The sequence below is a fragment of the Chiloscyllium plagiosum genome, unplaced genomic scaffold, assembly GCF_037043375.1.
Source record: "Chiloscyllium plagiosum isolate Xiang-an unplaced genomic scaffold, Cpla_swu_hap1 HiC_scaffold_1, whole genome shotgun sequence".
In the NCBI taxonomy this organism is placed as follows: Eukaryota; Metazoa; Chordata; class Chondrichthyes; order Orectolobiformes; family Hemiscylliidae; genus Chiloscyllium; species Chiloscyllium plagiosum.
Genome location: NW_028270139.1, coordinates 166,261,728 through 166,275,579, shown reverse-complemented (window position 1 = coordinate 166,275,579; position 13,852 = coordinate 166,261,728). Strand labels below are relative to the sequence as shown.

General features: G+C 56.0%; 1 protein-coding gene across 1 annotated transcript in view; it reads left to right on the top strand.

Moving 5' to 3' along the window:
• The window catches only part of LOC122547312 (lysyl oxidase homolog 3B-like), a 299,290-nt gene that overhangs the window by 271,848 nt on the left and 13,590 nt on the right, over positions 1–13,852 (top strand). Inside the window, exon 8 of the mRNA XM_087992038.1 lies at positions 9,613–9,728. Within this exon, the coding sequence (XP_087848164.1) occupies positions 9,613–9,728 (116 nt within the window). The remainder of the gene's footprint in view (positions 1–9,612; positions 9,729–13,852) is intronic.

Below are 13,852 nucleotides of genomic sequence, written 5' to 3'. Positions count from 1 at the left end.
AGAGGGACTGGGAGTGAGGGACACCCACTGGGAGTGAGGGTCCCCCACTGGGAGAGTGACTGGGAGTGAGGGTCACCCACTGGGAGAGGGACTGGGAGTGAGGGTCACCCACTGGGAGAGGGACTGGGAGTGACGGACACCCACTGGGAGTGAGGGTTACCCACTGGGAGTGAGGGTCACCCAGTGGGAGAGTGACTGGGAGTGAGGGTCACCCACTGGGAGAGTGACTGGGAGTGAGGGTCACCCAGTGGGAGAGTGACTGGGAGTGAGGGACACCCACTGGGAGAGTGACTGGGAGTGAGGGTCACCCACTGGGAGAGTGACTGGGAGCGAGGGACACCCATTGGGAGAGGTACTGGGAGTGAGGGTCACCCACTGGGCGAGACACTGGGAGTGAGACTGAGAGTAAGGATCACCCACTGGGAGAGTGACTGGGAGTGAGGATCACCCACTGGGCGAGGGACTGGGAATGAGGTTCACCCACTGGGAGAGTGACTGGGAATGAGGGTCACCCACTGGGAGAGGGACTGGGAGTGAGGGTCACCCACTGGGAGAGTGACTGGGAATGAGGGTCACCCACTGGGACAGTGACTGGGAGTGAGGGTCACCCACTGGGAGAGGGACTGGGAGTGAGGGTCACCCACTGGGAGAGTGACTGGGAGTGAGGGTCACCCACTGGGCGAGACACTGGGAGTGTGACTGAGAGTAAGGGTTACCCACTGGGAGAGTGACTGGGAGTGAGGGTCACCCACTGGGAGAGGGACTGGGAGTGAGGGTCACCCACTGGGAGAGTGACTGGGAATGAGGGTCACCCACTGGGAGAGGGACTGGGAGTGAGGGTCACCCACTGGGAGAGTGACTGGGAGTGAGGGTCACCCACTAGGAGTTAGGGTTACCCACTGGGAATGAGGGTCACCCACTGGGAGAGGGACTGGGAGTGAGGGTCACCCACTGGGAGAGTGACTGGGAATGAGGGTCACCCACTGGGACAGTGACTGGGAGTGAGGGTCACCCACTGGGAGAGTGACTGGGAGTGAGGGTCACCCACTGGGAGAGGTACTGGGAGTGAGGGTCACCCAGTAGGAGAGGGACTGGGAGTGAGGGTTACCCTCTGGGAGAGTGACTGGGAGTGAGTGACACCCACTGGGAGAGGTATTGGGAGTGAGGGTCCCCCACTGGGCGAGACACTGGGAGTGTGACTGAGAGTAAGGGTCACCCACTGGGAGAGTGACTGGGAGTGAGGGTCACCCACTGGGAGAGGGACTGGGAGTGAGGGTCACCCACTGGGAGAGGGACTGGGAATGAGGGTCACCCACTGGGAGAGGTACTGGGAGTGAGGGTCTCCCACTAGGAGTTAGCGTTACCCTCTGGGAGTGAGGGTCCCCCACTGGGAGAGTGACTGGGAGTGAGGGTCACCCACTGGGAGAGGTACTGGGAGTGAGGGTCACCCACTGGGAGAGTGACTGGGAGTGAGGGTCACCCACTGGGAGAGGTACTGGGAGTGAGGGTCACCCACTAGGAGTTAGGGTTACCCACTGGGAGTGAGGGTCACCCACTGGGAGAGTGACTGGGAGTGAGGGTCACCCACTAGGAGTTAGGGTTACCCACTGGGAGTGAGGGTCACCCACTGGGAGAGTGACTGGGAGTGAGGGTCACCCAGTGGGAGAGTGACTGGGAGTGAGGGTCACCCACTGGGAGAGACACTGGGAGTGTGACTGAGAGTAAGGGTCACCCACTGGGAGAGGGACTGGGAGTGAGGGTCACCCACTGGGAGAGGGACTGGGAGTGAGGGTCACCCACTGGGAGTGAGGGTCACCCACTGGGAGAGTGACTGGGAGTGAGGGTCACCCACTGGGAGAGGGACTGGGAGTGAGGGTCACCCACTGGGAATGAGGGTCACCCACTGGGAGAGTGACTGGGAGTGAGGGTCACCCACTGGGAGTGAGGGTCACCCACTGGGTGAGTGACTGGGAGTGAGGGTCACCCACTGGGAGAGGGACTGGGAGTGAGGGTCACCCACTGGGAGAGGGACTGGGAGTGAGGGTCACCCACTGGGAGTGAGGGTCACCCACTGGGAGAGTGACTGGGAGTGAGGGTCACCCACAGGGAGAGTGACTGGGAGTGACGGTCACCCACTGGGTGAGGGACTGGGAGTGAGGGTCATCCACTGGACGAGACACTGGGAGTGTGAATGAGAGTAAGGGTCACCCACTGGGAGAGTGACTGGGAGTGAGGGTCACCCACTGGGAGAGTGACTGGGAGTGAGGGTCACCCACTGGGAGAGTGAATGGGAGTGAGGGTCACCCACTGGGAGAGGTACTGGGAGTCAGGGTCATCCACTGGGAGAGGGACTGGGAGTGAGGGTCACCCAGTGGGAGAGGGACTGGGAGTGAGGGTCACCCACTGGGAGAGACACTGGGAGTGTGACTGAGAGAAAGGGTCACCCACTGGGCGAGGGACTGGGAGTGTGACTGAGAGTAAGGGTCACCCACTGGGAGAGTGACTGGGAGTGAGGGTCACCCACTGGGAGAGGGACTGGGAGTGAGGGTCACCCAGTGGGAGAGGGACTGGGAATGAGGTTCACCCACTGGGAGAGGGACTGGGAGTGAGGGTCACCCACTGGGAGAGACACTGGGAGTGTGACTGAGAGAAAGGGTCACCCACTGGGCGAGGGACTGGGAGTGTGACTGAGAGTAAGGGTCACCCACTGGGAGAGTGACTGGGAGTGAGGGTCACCCACTGGGAGAGGGACTGGGAGTGAGTGTCACCCACTGGGAGAGGGACTGGGAATGAGGGTCACCCACTTGGAGAGGTACTGGGAGTGAGGGTCACCCACTAGGAGTTAGGGTTACCCACTGGGAGTGAGGGTCCTCCACTGGGAGAGTGACTGGGAGTGAGGGTCACCCACTGGGAGAGTGACTGGGAGTGAGGGTCACCCACTGGGAGAAGTACTGGGAGTGAGGGTCACCCACTGGGAGAGTGACTGGGAGTGAGGGTCACCCACTGGGAGAGGTACTGGGGGTGAGGGTCACCACTAGGTGTTAGGGTTACCCACTGGGAGTGAGGTCCCCCACTGGGAGAGTGACTGGGTGTGAGGGTCACCCACTGGGAGAGGGACTGGGAGTGAGAGTCACCCACTGGGAGAGGGACTGGGAATGAGGGTCACCCAGTGGGAGAGGGACTGGGAGTGAGGGTCACCCACTGGGAGAGACACTGGGAGTGTGACTGAGAGTAAGGGTCACCCACTTGGAGAGGGACTGGGAGTGAGGGTTACCCACTGGGAGAGGGACTGGGAGTGAGGGTCACCCACTGGGAGTGAGTGTGTAGTTAGCCGGGGCGCTGCGTGTGTAGTTAGCCGGGGCGGTGTGTGTGTGTGTAGTTAGCTGGGGCGCAGTGTGTGTGTGTGTAGTTAGCCAGGGAGCGGTGTGTGTGTAGTTATCTGGGACGATGTGTGTGTAGTTAGCTGGAGTGCTGTGTGTGTAGTTAGCTGGAGTGCTGTGTGTGTAGTTACCCAGGGTGCGGTGTGTGTGTGTGTAATTAGCTGGGGTGCGGTGTGTGTGCAGTTAGCCGGGGTGCGGTGTGTGTAGTTAGCTGGGGTGCGGTGTGTGTAGTTAGCTGGAGTGCTGTGTGTGTAGTTACCCAGGGTGCGGTGTGTGTAGTTAGCTGGGGTGCGGTGTGTGTAGTTAGCTGGGGTGCGGTGTGTGTAGTTAGCTGGAGTGCTGTGTGTGTAGTTACCCAGGGTGCGGTGTGTGTAGTTAGCCAGGGTGCGGTGTGTGTAGTTAGCTGGGGTGCGGTGTGTGTAGTTAGCTGGAGTGCTGTGTGTGTAGTTACCCAGGGTGCGGTGTGTGTGTGTGTAATTAGCTGGGGTGCGGTGTGTGTGCAGTTAGCCGGGGTGCGGTATGTGTAGTTAGCCGGGGTGCGGTGTGTGTAGTTAGCCGGGGCGCTGTGTGTGTGTGTAGTTAGCCAGGGCGCTGTGTGTGTGTGTAGTTAGCCAGGGCGCGGTGTGTGTATAGTTAGGCAGAGCGGTGTGTGTGTAGTTAGCCGGGGCGGTGTGTGTGTGTGTAGTTAGCCGGGGCGCTGTGTGTGTGTGTAGTTAGCCAGGGCGCTGTGTGTGTGTGTAGTTAGCCAGGGCGCGGTGTGTGTATAGTTAGGCAGAGCGGTGTGTGTGTAGTTAGCCGGGGCGGTGTGTGTGTGTGTAGTTAGCCGGGGCGGTGTGTGTGTGTGTAGTTAGCCGGGGCGGTGTGTGTGTGTAGTTAGCCGGGGCGGTGTGTATGTGTGTAGTTAGCCGGGGCGGTGTGTGTGTGTGTAGTTAGCCAGGGCGCTGTGTGTGTGTGTAGTTAGCCAGGGCGCGGTGTGTGTATAGTTAGGCAGAGCGGTGTGTGTGTAGTTAGCCGGGGCGGTGTGTGTGTGTGTAGTTAGCCGGGGCGGTGTGTGTGTGTGTAGTTAGCCAGGGCGGTGTGTGTGTGTAGTTAGCCGGGGCGGTGTGTGTGTGTGTAGTTAGCCGGGGCGGTGTGTATGTGTGTAGTTAGCCGGGGCGCTGTGTGTGTGTGTAGTTAGCCAGGGCGTGGTGTGTGTATAGTTAGGCAGAGCGGTGTGTGTGTAGTTAGCCGGGGCGGTGTGTGTGTGTGTAGTTAGCCGGGGCGGTGTGTGTGTGTAGTTAGCCGGGGCGGCGTGTGTGTTGTTAGCCGGGGCGGTGTGTATGTGTGTAGTTAGCCGGGGCGGTGTGTATGTAGTTAGCCGGGGCGGTGTGTGTGTAGTTACCCAGGGTGCGGTGTGTGTGTAGTTAGCCAGGGCGGTGTGTGTGTGTAGTTACCCAGGGCGGTGTGTGTGTAGTTACCCAGGGTGCGGTGTGTGTGTAGTTAGCCAGGGTGCGGTGTGTGTGTAGTTAGCCGGGGCGGTGTGTGTGTAGTTACCCAGGGCGGTGTGTGTGTAGTTAGCCAGGGTGCGGTGTGTGTGTAGTTAGCCGGGCACGGTGTGTGTGTAGTTAGCCAGGGTGCGGTGTGTGTGTAGTTAGCCGGGCGCGGTGTGTGTGTAGTTAGCCGTGGCATGGCGTTTTTGTAGTTAGCCAGGGCGGTGTGTGTGTGTGTAGGTAGCCAGGGCAGTGTGTGTAGTTAGCCGGGGCAGTGTGTGTGTAGTTAGCCAGGGTGCGGTGTGTGTGTAGTTAGCCGTGGCATGGCGTTTTTGTAGTTAGCCAGGGCGGTGTGTGTGTGTGTAGGTAGCCAGGGCAGTGTGTGTGTAGTTAGCCGGGGCGGTGTGTGTGTAGTTAGCCGGGGCAGTGTGTGTGTAGCTAGCCGGGGCGGGGTGTGTGTGTGTGTGTGTGTGTAGGTAGTTAGCCGGGGTGGTGTGTGTATGTAGTTAGCCAGGGCGCGGTGTGTGTGTGTAGTTAGCCAGGGTGGTTTGTGTGTGTAGTTAGCCAGGGCGCGGTGTGGGTGTAGTTACCCAGGGCAGTGTGTGTGTGTAGTTAGCCGGGGCGCGGCGTGTGTGTAGTTAGCCAAGGCGCGGTGTGTGTGTGTAGTTAGCCAAGGCGCGGTGTGTGTGTGTAGTTAGCCGGGACGGTGTGTGTGTGTAGTTAGCCAGGGCGGTGTGTGTGTGTAGTTAGCCGGGGCGGTGTGTGTGTGTAGTTAGCCAGGGCGGTGTGTGTGTGTAGTTAGCCGGGGCGCGGCGTGTGTGTAGTTAGCCAAGGCACGGTGTGTGTGTGTAGTTACCCAAGGCGGTGTGTGTGTGTAGTTAGCCGGGGCGATGTGTGTGTAGTTAGCCAGGGTGCGGTGTGTTTGTGTGTGTGTGGTTAGCCGGGGCGCGGCGTGTGTGTAGTTAGCCAAGGCGCGGTGTGTGTGTGTAGTTAGCCGGAGCGCGGCGTGTGTGTAGTTAGCCAAGGCGGTGTGTGTGTGTGTAGTTAGCCGGGGCGCGGCGTGTGTGTAGTTAGCCGGGGCAATGTGTGTGTAGTTAGCCAGGGTGCGGTGTGTTTGTGTGTGTAATTAGCCGGGGCGGTGTGTGTGTGTAGTTAGCCAGGGTGCGGTGTGAGTGTAGTTAGCCAGGGCGGTGTGTGTGTATAGTTAGCCGGGGCGGTGTGTGTGTATAGTTAGCCGGGGCGGTGTGTGTGTAGTTAGCCGGGGCGGTGTGTGTGTAGTTAGCCAGGGCGGTGTGTGTGTATAGTTAGCCGGGGCGGTGTGTGTGTGCAGTTAGCCGGGGCACAGTGTTTGTGTAGTTAGCCAGGGAGCAGTGTGTGTGAAGTTAGCCGGGGCGCGGCGTGTGTATATGTAGTTAGCCGGGGCGCGGCGTGTGTGTAGTTAGCCGGGGCGGTGTGTGTGTGTAGTTAGCCAGGGCGGGGTGTGTGTGTAGTTAGCCGGGGTGGTGTGTGTGTGTAGTTAGCCAGGGCGGTGTGTGTGTGTAGTTAGCCGGGGTGGTGTGTGTGTGTAGTTAGCCGGGGCGGTGTGTGTGTGTGTAGTTAGCCAGGTAGCGGTGTGTGTGAAGTTAGCCGGTGCGGTGTGTGTGTGTAGTTAGCCGGGGCGGTGTGTGTGTAGTTAGCCAGGTAGCGGTGTGTGTGAAGTTAGCCGGTGCGGTGTGTGTGTGTAGTTAGCCGGGGTGGTGTGTGTGTGTGTAGCCACCCAGGGCAGTGTGTGTGTGTGTAGTTAGCCGGGGCGGTGTGTGTGTAGCTACCCAGGGCGCGGTGTGTGTATAGTTAGCCGGGTCGGTGTGTGTGTGCAGTTAGCCGGGGCACAGTGTGTGTGTAGTTAGCCAGGGAGCAGTGTGTGTGTGTAGTTCGCCGGGGTGCGGTGTGTGTGTGTGTAGTTAGCCGGGGCGCGGCGTGTGTGTAATTAGCCGGGGCGGTGTGTGTGTAGTTAGCCAGGGCGGTGTGTGTGTGTGTGTGTAGTTAGCCGGGGCGGTGTGTGTGTAGTTAGCCGGGGCGGTGTGTGTGTGTAGTTAGCCAGGGCGGTGTGTGTGTGTAGTTAGCCGGGGTGGTGTGTGTGTGTAGTTAGCCAGGGCGGTGTGTGTGTGTAGTTAGCCAGGGCGCGGCGTGTGTGTAGTTAGCCAGGGAGCAGTGTGTGTGTAGTTAGCCAGGGAGCGGTGTGTGTGTAGTTAGCCAGGGAGCAGTGTGTGTGTAGTTAGCCGGGGAGCAGTGTGTGTGTAGTTAGCCGGGACGGTGTGTGTGTAGTTAGCCGGGGAGCAGGTTGTGTGTAGTTAGCCAGGGAGCAGTGTGTGTGTAGTTAGCCAGGGAGCGGTGTGTGTGTAGTTAGCCAGGGAGCGGTGTGTGTGTAGTTAGCCAGGGAGCAGTGTGTGTGTAGTTAGCCAGGGAGCGGTGTGTGTGTAGTTAGCCGGGGCAGTGTGTGTGTGTAGTTAGCCAGGGCGTGGTGTGTTTGTAGTTAGCCGGGGCATGGTGTGTGTGTGTAGTTAGCCCTGGCATTGTGTGTGTGTAATTAGCCGGGGAGGTGTGTGTGTAGTTAGCCAGGGCGTGGTGTGTTTGTAGTTAGCCAGGGTGCAGTGGGTGTGTAGTTAGCTGGGTCGGTGCGTATGTGTATAGTTAGCCGGGGCGGTGTGTGTGTGTAATTAGCCGGGGCATGGTGTGTGTGTGTAGTTAGCCCTGGCATTGTGTGTGTGTAATTAGCCGGGGCGGTGTGTGTGTGTGTAATTAGCCGGGGCGGTGTGTGTGTGTTGTTAGCCGGGGCGGTGTGTGTATGTAGTTAGCCGGGGGGCGGTGTGTGTATGTAGTTAGCCAGGGTGCGGTGTGTGTGTAGTTAGCCGGGGTGCGGCGTGTGTGTAGTTAGCCGGGGCACCGTGTGTGTGTAGTTAGCCAGGGCGGTGTGTGTGTGTTTGTGTGTAATTACCTGTGCGGTGTGTGTGTGTAGTTAGCCGGGGCGGTGTGTGTGTAGTTAGCCGGAGCAGTGTGTGTGAAGTTAGCCGGGGCGGTGTGTGTGTGTAGTTAGCCGGGGCGATGCATGTATAGTTAGCCGGGGCGGTGTGTGTGTGTAGTTAGCCGGGGCGCGGTGTGTGTGTAGTTAGCCGGGGCGCGGTGTGTGTGTAGTTAGCCAGGGCGCGGTGTGTGTGTAGTTAGCCAGTTAGCCGGTGCGGCGTGTGTTTAGTTAGCCGGGGCGATGTGTGTGTAGTTAGCGAGGGTGCGGTGTGTGTGTGTGTAGTTAGCCGGGGCAGTGTGTGTGTGTAGTTAGCCGGGGCGGTGTGTGTGTAGCTACCCAGGGCAGTGTGTGTGTGTAGTTAGCCGGGGCGATGTGTGTGTAGTTAGCCAGGGTGCGGTGTGTGTATAGTTAGCCGGGGCGGTGTGTGTGTGCAGTTAGCCGGGGCACAGTGTGTGTGTAGTTAGCCAGGGAGCAGTGTGTGTGTGTAGTTCGCGAGGGTGCGGTGTGTGTGAAGTTAGCCGGGGCGCGGCGTGTGTATATGTAGTTAGCCGGGGCGCGGCGTGTGTGTAGTTAGCCGGGGCGGTGTGTGTGTAGTTAGCCAGGGCGGTGTGTGTGTGTAGTTAGCCAGGGTGTGGTGTGTGTGTGTAGTTAGCCGGGGCGATGTGTGTGTAGTTAGCCAGGGTGCGGTGTGTGTATAGTTAGCCGGGGCGGTGTGTGTGTGTGTAGTTAGCCGGGGCGGTGTGTGTGTAGTTAGCCAGGGCGGTGTGTGTGTGTGTAGTTAGCCGGGGTGGTGTGTGTGTGTAGTTAGCCAGGGCGGTGTGTGTGTGTAGTTAGCCGGGGTGGTGTGTGTGTGTAGTTAGCCAGGGCGGTGTGTGTGTGTAGTTAGCCGGGGCGGTGTGTGTGTAGTTGGCCGGGGTGGTGTGTGCGTTGTTAGCCGGGGTGGTGTGTGTGTAGTTAGCCGGGGTGCGGTGTGTGTGTAGTTGGCCGGGGTGGTGTGTGTGTAGTTAGCCGGGGTGTGGTGTGTGTGTAATTAGCCGGGGCGGTGTGTGTGTGTGTAGTTAGCCGGGGAGGTGTGTGTGTAGTTAGCCGGGGCGGTGTGTGTGTAGTTAGCCGGGGCGGTGTGTGTGTGTAGTTAGCCGGGGTATGGTGTGTGTGTAGTTAGCCGGGGTGCGGTGTGTGTGTAGTTAGCCGGGGCGGTGTGTGTGTAGTTAGCCGGGGCGGTGTGTGTGTAGTTAGCCGGGGCGGTGTGTGTGTAGTTAGCCAGGGCGGTGTGTGTGTGTAGTTAGCCGGGGCGGTGTGTGTGTAGTTAGCCGGGGCGGTGTGTGTGTAGTTAGCCAGGGCGGTGTGTGTGTGTAGTTAGCCGGGGTATGGTGTGTGTGTAGTTAGCCAGGGTGCGGTGTGTGTGTAGTTAGCCGGGGCGGTGTGTGTGTAGTTAGCCGGGGCGGTGTGTGTGTAGTTAGCCGGGGCGGTGTGTGTGTAGTTAGCCGGGGTGTGGTGTGTGTGTAGTTAGCCGGGGCGGTGTGTGTGTAGTTAGCCGGGGCGGTGTGTGTGTAGTTAGCCGGGGCGGTGTGTGTGTGTAGTTAGCCGGGGCGGTGTGTGTGTGTAGTTAGCCGGGGCGGTGTGTGTGTAGTTAGCCGGGGTGCAGTGTGTGTGTAGTTAGCCGGGGCGGTGTGTGTGTAGTTAGCCGGGGCGGTGTGTGTGTAGTTAGCCAGGGCGGTGTGTGTGTTGTTGGCATGTCTAAGCTCCTGTGTCTCTCCCACAGACACTACCACAGCATGGACATTTTCACCCACTATGACATCCTGACATTGAACGGCAGCAAGGTGGCAGAGGGACACAAGGCCAGTTTCTGCCTGGAGGACAGCGACTGTGATGACAGTGAGTGATCATGGACACAGGCCCTTCTCCCTGGGGATGGGGGACAGAGGGAGCGGGAAAAGGGTAAGCACCCTTCACCGATACCCTGCTGGCAAGGTGACAGGTCCACTTCTCCAGCATTAACCGCAACAGGACCTGTATCCATGGAAACAGGCCCAACTGCATCTACACTGATACCCATCACAAATGTGTCAGTAACACCGCTGGCAATTCAGCTTGGGGGGCACAGTTTGGATTGGTGATGGGGAGTCAGGGATGGGGGGGGGTGTCAGGGGCTGTGGGATGGGGATATAACACTGTGGGATGGGGATATAACACTGTGGGATGGGGATATAACACTGTGGGATGGGGATATAACACTATGGGATGGGGATATAACACTGTGAGATGGGGATATAACACTATGGGATGGGGATATAACACTGTGAGATGGGGATATAACACTGTGGGATGGGGATATAACACTGTGGGATGGGGATATAACACTGTGGGATGGGGATATAACACTGTGAGATGGGGATATGACACTGTGGGATGGGGATATAACACTGTGGGATGGGGATATAACACTGTGGGATGGGGATATAACACTGTGGGATGGGGATATAACACTGTGAGATGGGGATATGACACTGTGGGATGGGGATATAACACTGTGGGATGGGGATATAACACTGTGGGATGGGGATATAACACTATGGGATGGGGATATAACACTGTGAGATGGGGATATAACACTGTGAGATGGGGATATAACACTGTGGGATGGGGATATGACACTGTGAGATGGGGATATAACACTGTGAGATGGGGATATAACACTGTGAGATGGGGATATAACACTGTGGGATGGGGATATAACACTATGGGATGGGGATATAACACTGTGAGATGGGGATATGACACTGTGGGATGGGGATATAACACTGTGGGATGGGGATATAACACTGTGGGATGGGGATATAACACTATGGGATGGGGATATAACACTGTGAGATGGGGATATAACACTGTGAGATGGGGATATAACACTGTGGGATGGGGATATAACACTGTGAGATGGGGATATAACACTGTGGGATGGGGATATAACACTGTGGGATGGGGATATGACACTGTGGGATGGGGATATAACACTGTGGGATGGGGATATAACACTATGGGATGGGGATATAACACTGTGAGATGGGGATATAACACTGTGAGATGGGGATATAACACTGTGGGATGGGGATATAACACTGTGAGATGGGGATATAACACTGTGAGATGGGGATATAACACTGTGGGATGGGGATATAACACTGGGATGGGGATATAACACTGTGAGATGGGGATATAACACTGTGGGATGGGGATATAACACTGTGGGATGTCGATATAACACTGTGGGATGGGGATATAACACTGTGGGATGGGGATATAACACTGTGGGATGGGGATATAACACTGGGATGGGGATATAACACTGTGAGATGGGGATATAACACTGTGGGATGGGGATATAACACTGTGGGATGGGGATATGACACTGTGAGATGGGGATATAACACTGTGGGATGGGGATATAACACTGTGAGATGGGGATATGACACTGTGGGATGGGGATATGACACTGTGAGATGGGGATATAACACTGTGGGATGGGGATATAACACTGTGGGATGGGGATATAACACTGTGGGATGGGGATATAACACTGTGGGATGGGGATATAACACTGTGGGATGGGGATATAACACTGTGGGATGGGGATATGACACTGTGAGATGGGGATATAACACTGTGGGATGGGGATATAACACTGTGGGATGGGGATATAACACTGTGAGATGGGGATATGACACTGTGGGATGGGGATATAACACTGTGGGATGGGGATATAACACTGTGAGATGGGGATATAACACTGTGGGATGGGGATATAACACTGTGGGATGGGGATATAACACTGTGGGATGGGGATATAACACTGTGAGATGGGGATATAACACTGTGAGATGGGGATATAACACTGTGAGATGGGGATATAACACTGTGGGATGGGGATATAACACTGTGAGATGGTGATATGACACTGTGAGATGGGGATATAACACTGTGGGATGGGGATATAACGCTGTGGGATGGGGATATAACACTGTGGGATGGGGATATAACACTGTGGGATGGGGATATAACACTGTGGGATGGGGATATAACACTGTGGGATGGGGATATAACACTGTGAGATGGGGATATAACACTGTGGGATGGGGATATAACACTGTGGGATGGGGATATAACACTGGGATGGGGATATGACACTGTGGGATGGGGATATAACACTGTGGGATGGGGATATAACACTGTGGGATGGGGATATAACACTGTGGGATGGGGATATAACACTGTGGGATGGGGATATAACACTGTGGGATGGGGATATGACACTGTGAGATGGGGATATAACACTGTGGGATGGGGATATAACACTGTGGGATGGGGATATAACACTGTGGGATGGGGATATAACACTATGGGATGGGGATATGACACTGTGGGATGGGGATATAACACTGTGAGATGGGGATATAACACTGTGGGATGGGGATATAACACTGTGGGATGGGGATATAACACTGTGGGATGGGGATATGACACTGTGAGATGGGGATATGACACTGTGAGATGGGGATATAACACTGTGGGATGGGGATATAACACTGTGGGATGGGGATATAACACTGTGGGATGGGGATATAACACTGTGGGATGGGGATATAACACTGTGGGATGGGGATATGACACTGTGGGATGGGGATATAACACTGTGGGATGGGGATATGACACTGTGAGATGGGGATATAACACTGTGGGATGGGGATATAACACTGTGGGATGGGGATATAACACTGTGGGATGGGGTATAACACTGTGAGATGAGGATATAACACTGTGAGATGGGGATATGACACTGTGGGATGGGGATATAACACTGTGAGATGGGGATATAACACTGTGGGATGGGGATATAACACTGTGGGATGGGGATATAACACTGGGATGGGGATATGACACTGTGGGATGGGGATATAACACTGTGGGATGGGGATATAACACTGTGAGATGGGGATATAACACTGTGGGATGGGGATATGACACTGTGGGATGGGGATATGACACTGTGAGATGGGGATATAACACTGTGGGATGGGGATATAACACTGTGAGATGGGGATATAACACTGTGGGATGGGGATATGACACTGTGGGATGGGGATATGACACTGTGAGATGGGGATATAACACTGTGGGATGGGGATATGACACTGTGAGATGGGGATATAACACTGTGGGATGGGGATATAACACTGTGGGATGGGGATATAACACTGTGAGATGGGGATATGACACTGTGAGATGGGGATATAACACTGTGAGATGGGGATATAACACTGTGGGATGCGGGGTGTATAATTTGAAGACGCATGGGTGTGTACTGGGAAATGGTGGGATTCTCCCCGTTAAATGGGGTCTCTGACCCTGGCCAGTGGCAGGAGTAATACTGATCGATAGTGTGATGCAGACCAAAACATTGTACAGGTCACCAACACTGCACTGTCACATGATGCCTTTCAAGATTAGAACTGTGTTGTGTCCCCACCATCCATGTCCCTGTATTCCCGGCCTGTTCACCTCTCAGTGATGATGCCCGTTTAAATGCTGTTGCTGTCTTTCCCCTCTGTGTAAAAATACCTGCCTCTGACATCTCTTTTCAACTATTCTCCTTTTACCTTCAAAGTATGACCCCGTAGTCATTGTCACTTCTACCCGAGGGCAGAGACGGACTCTCCATTCTGTCAATCCTTCTCACCATTTTGTAAAAGTCTATCAGGTCGCCCCTCAGCCTGAGACCTTTCAGTGAAAGCCATGTTTGCCCCGTCTCTCTGGATGGTGGGTTAGCACGGAGTGAGAGCTGAGTGAATGCTGGAGGTAGCCTGAATATTAAATCTCAGTGGCTGATTACCCTCGGAGGGTCAATGTGGAATCATTCCACAGCCATTCAGATCTGGGACTACACTAACATTGGAGGCAGGTTTTGGTGGGTCCATAACACCATGAGATGTGAGAGCGTTCAGCTC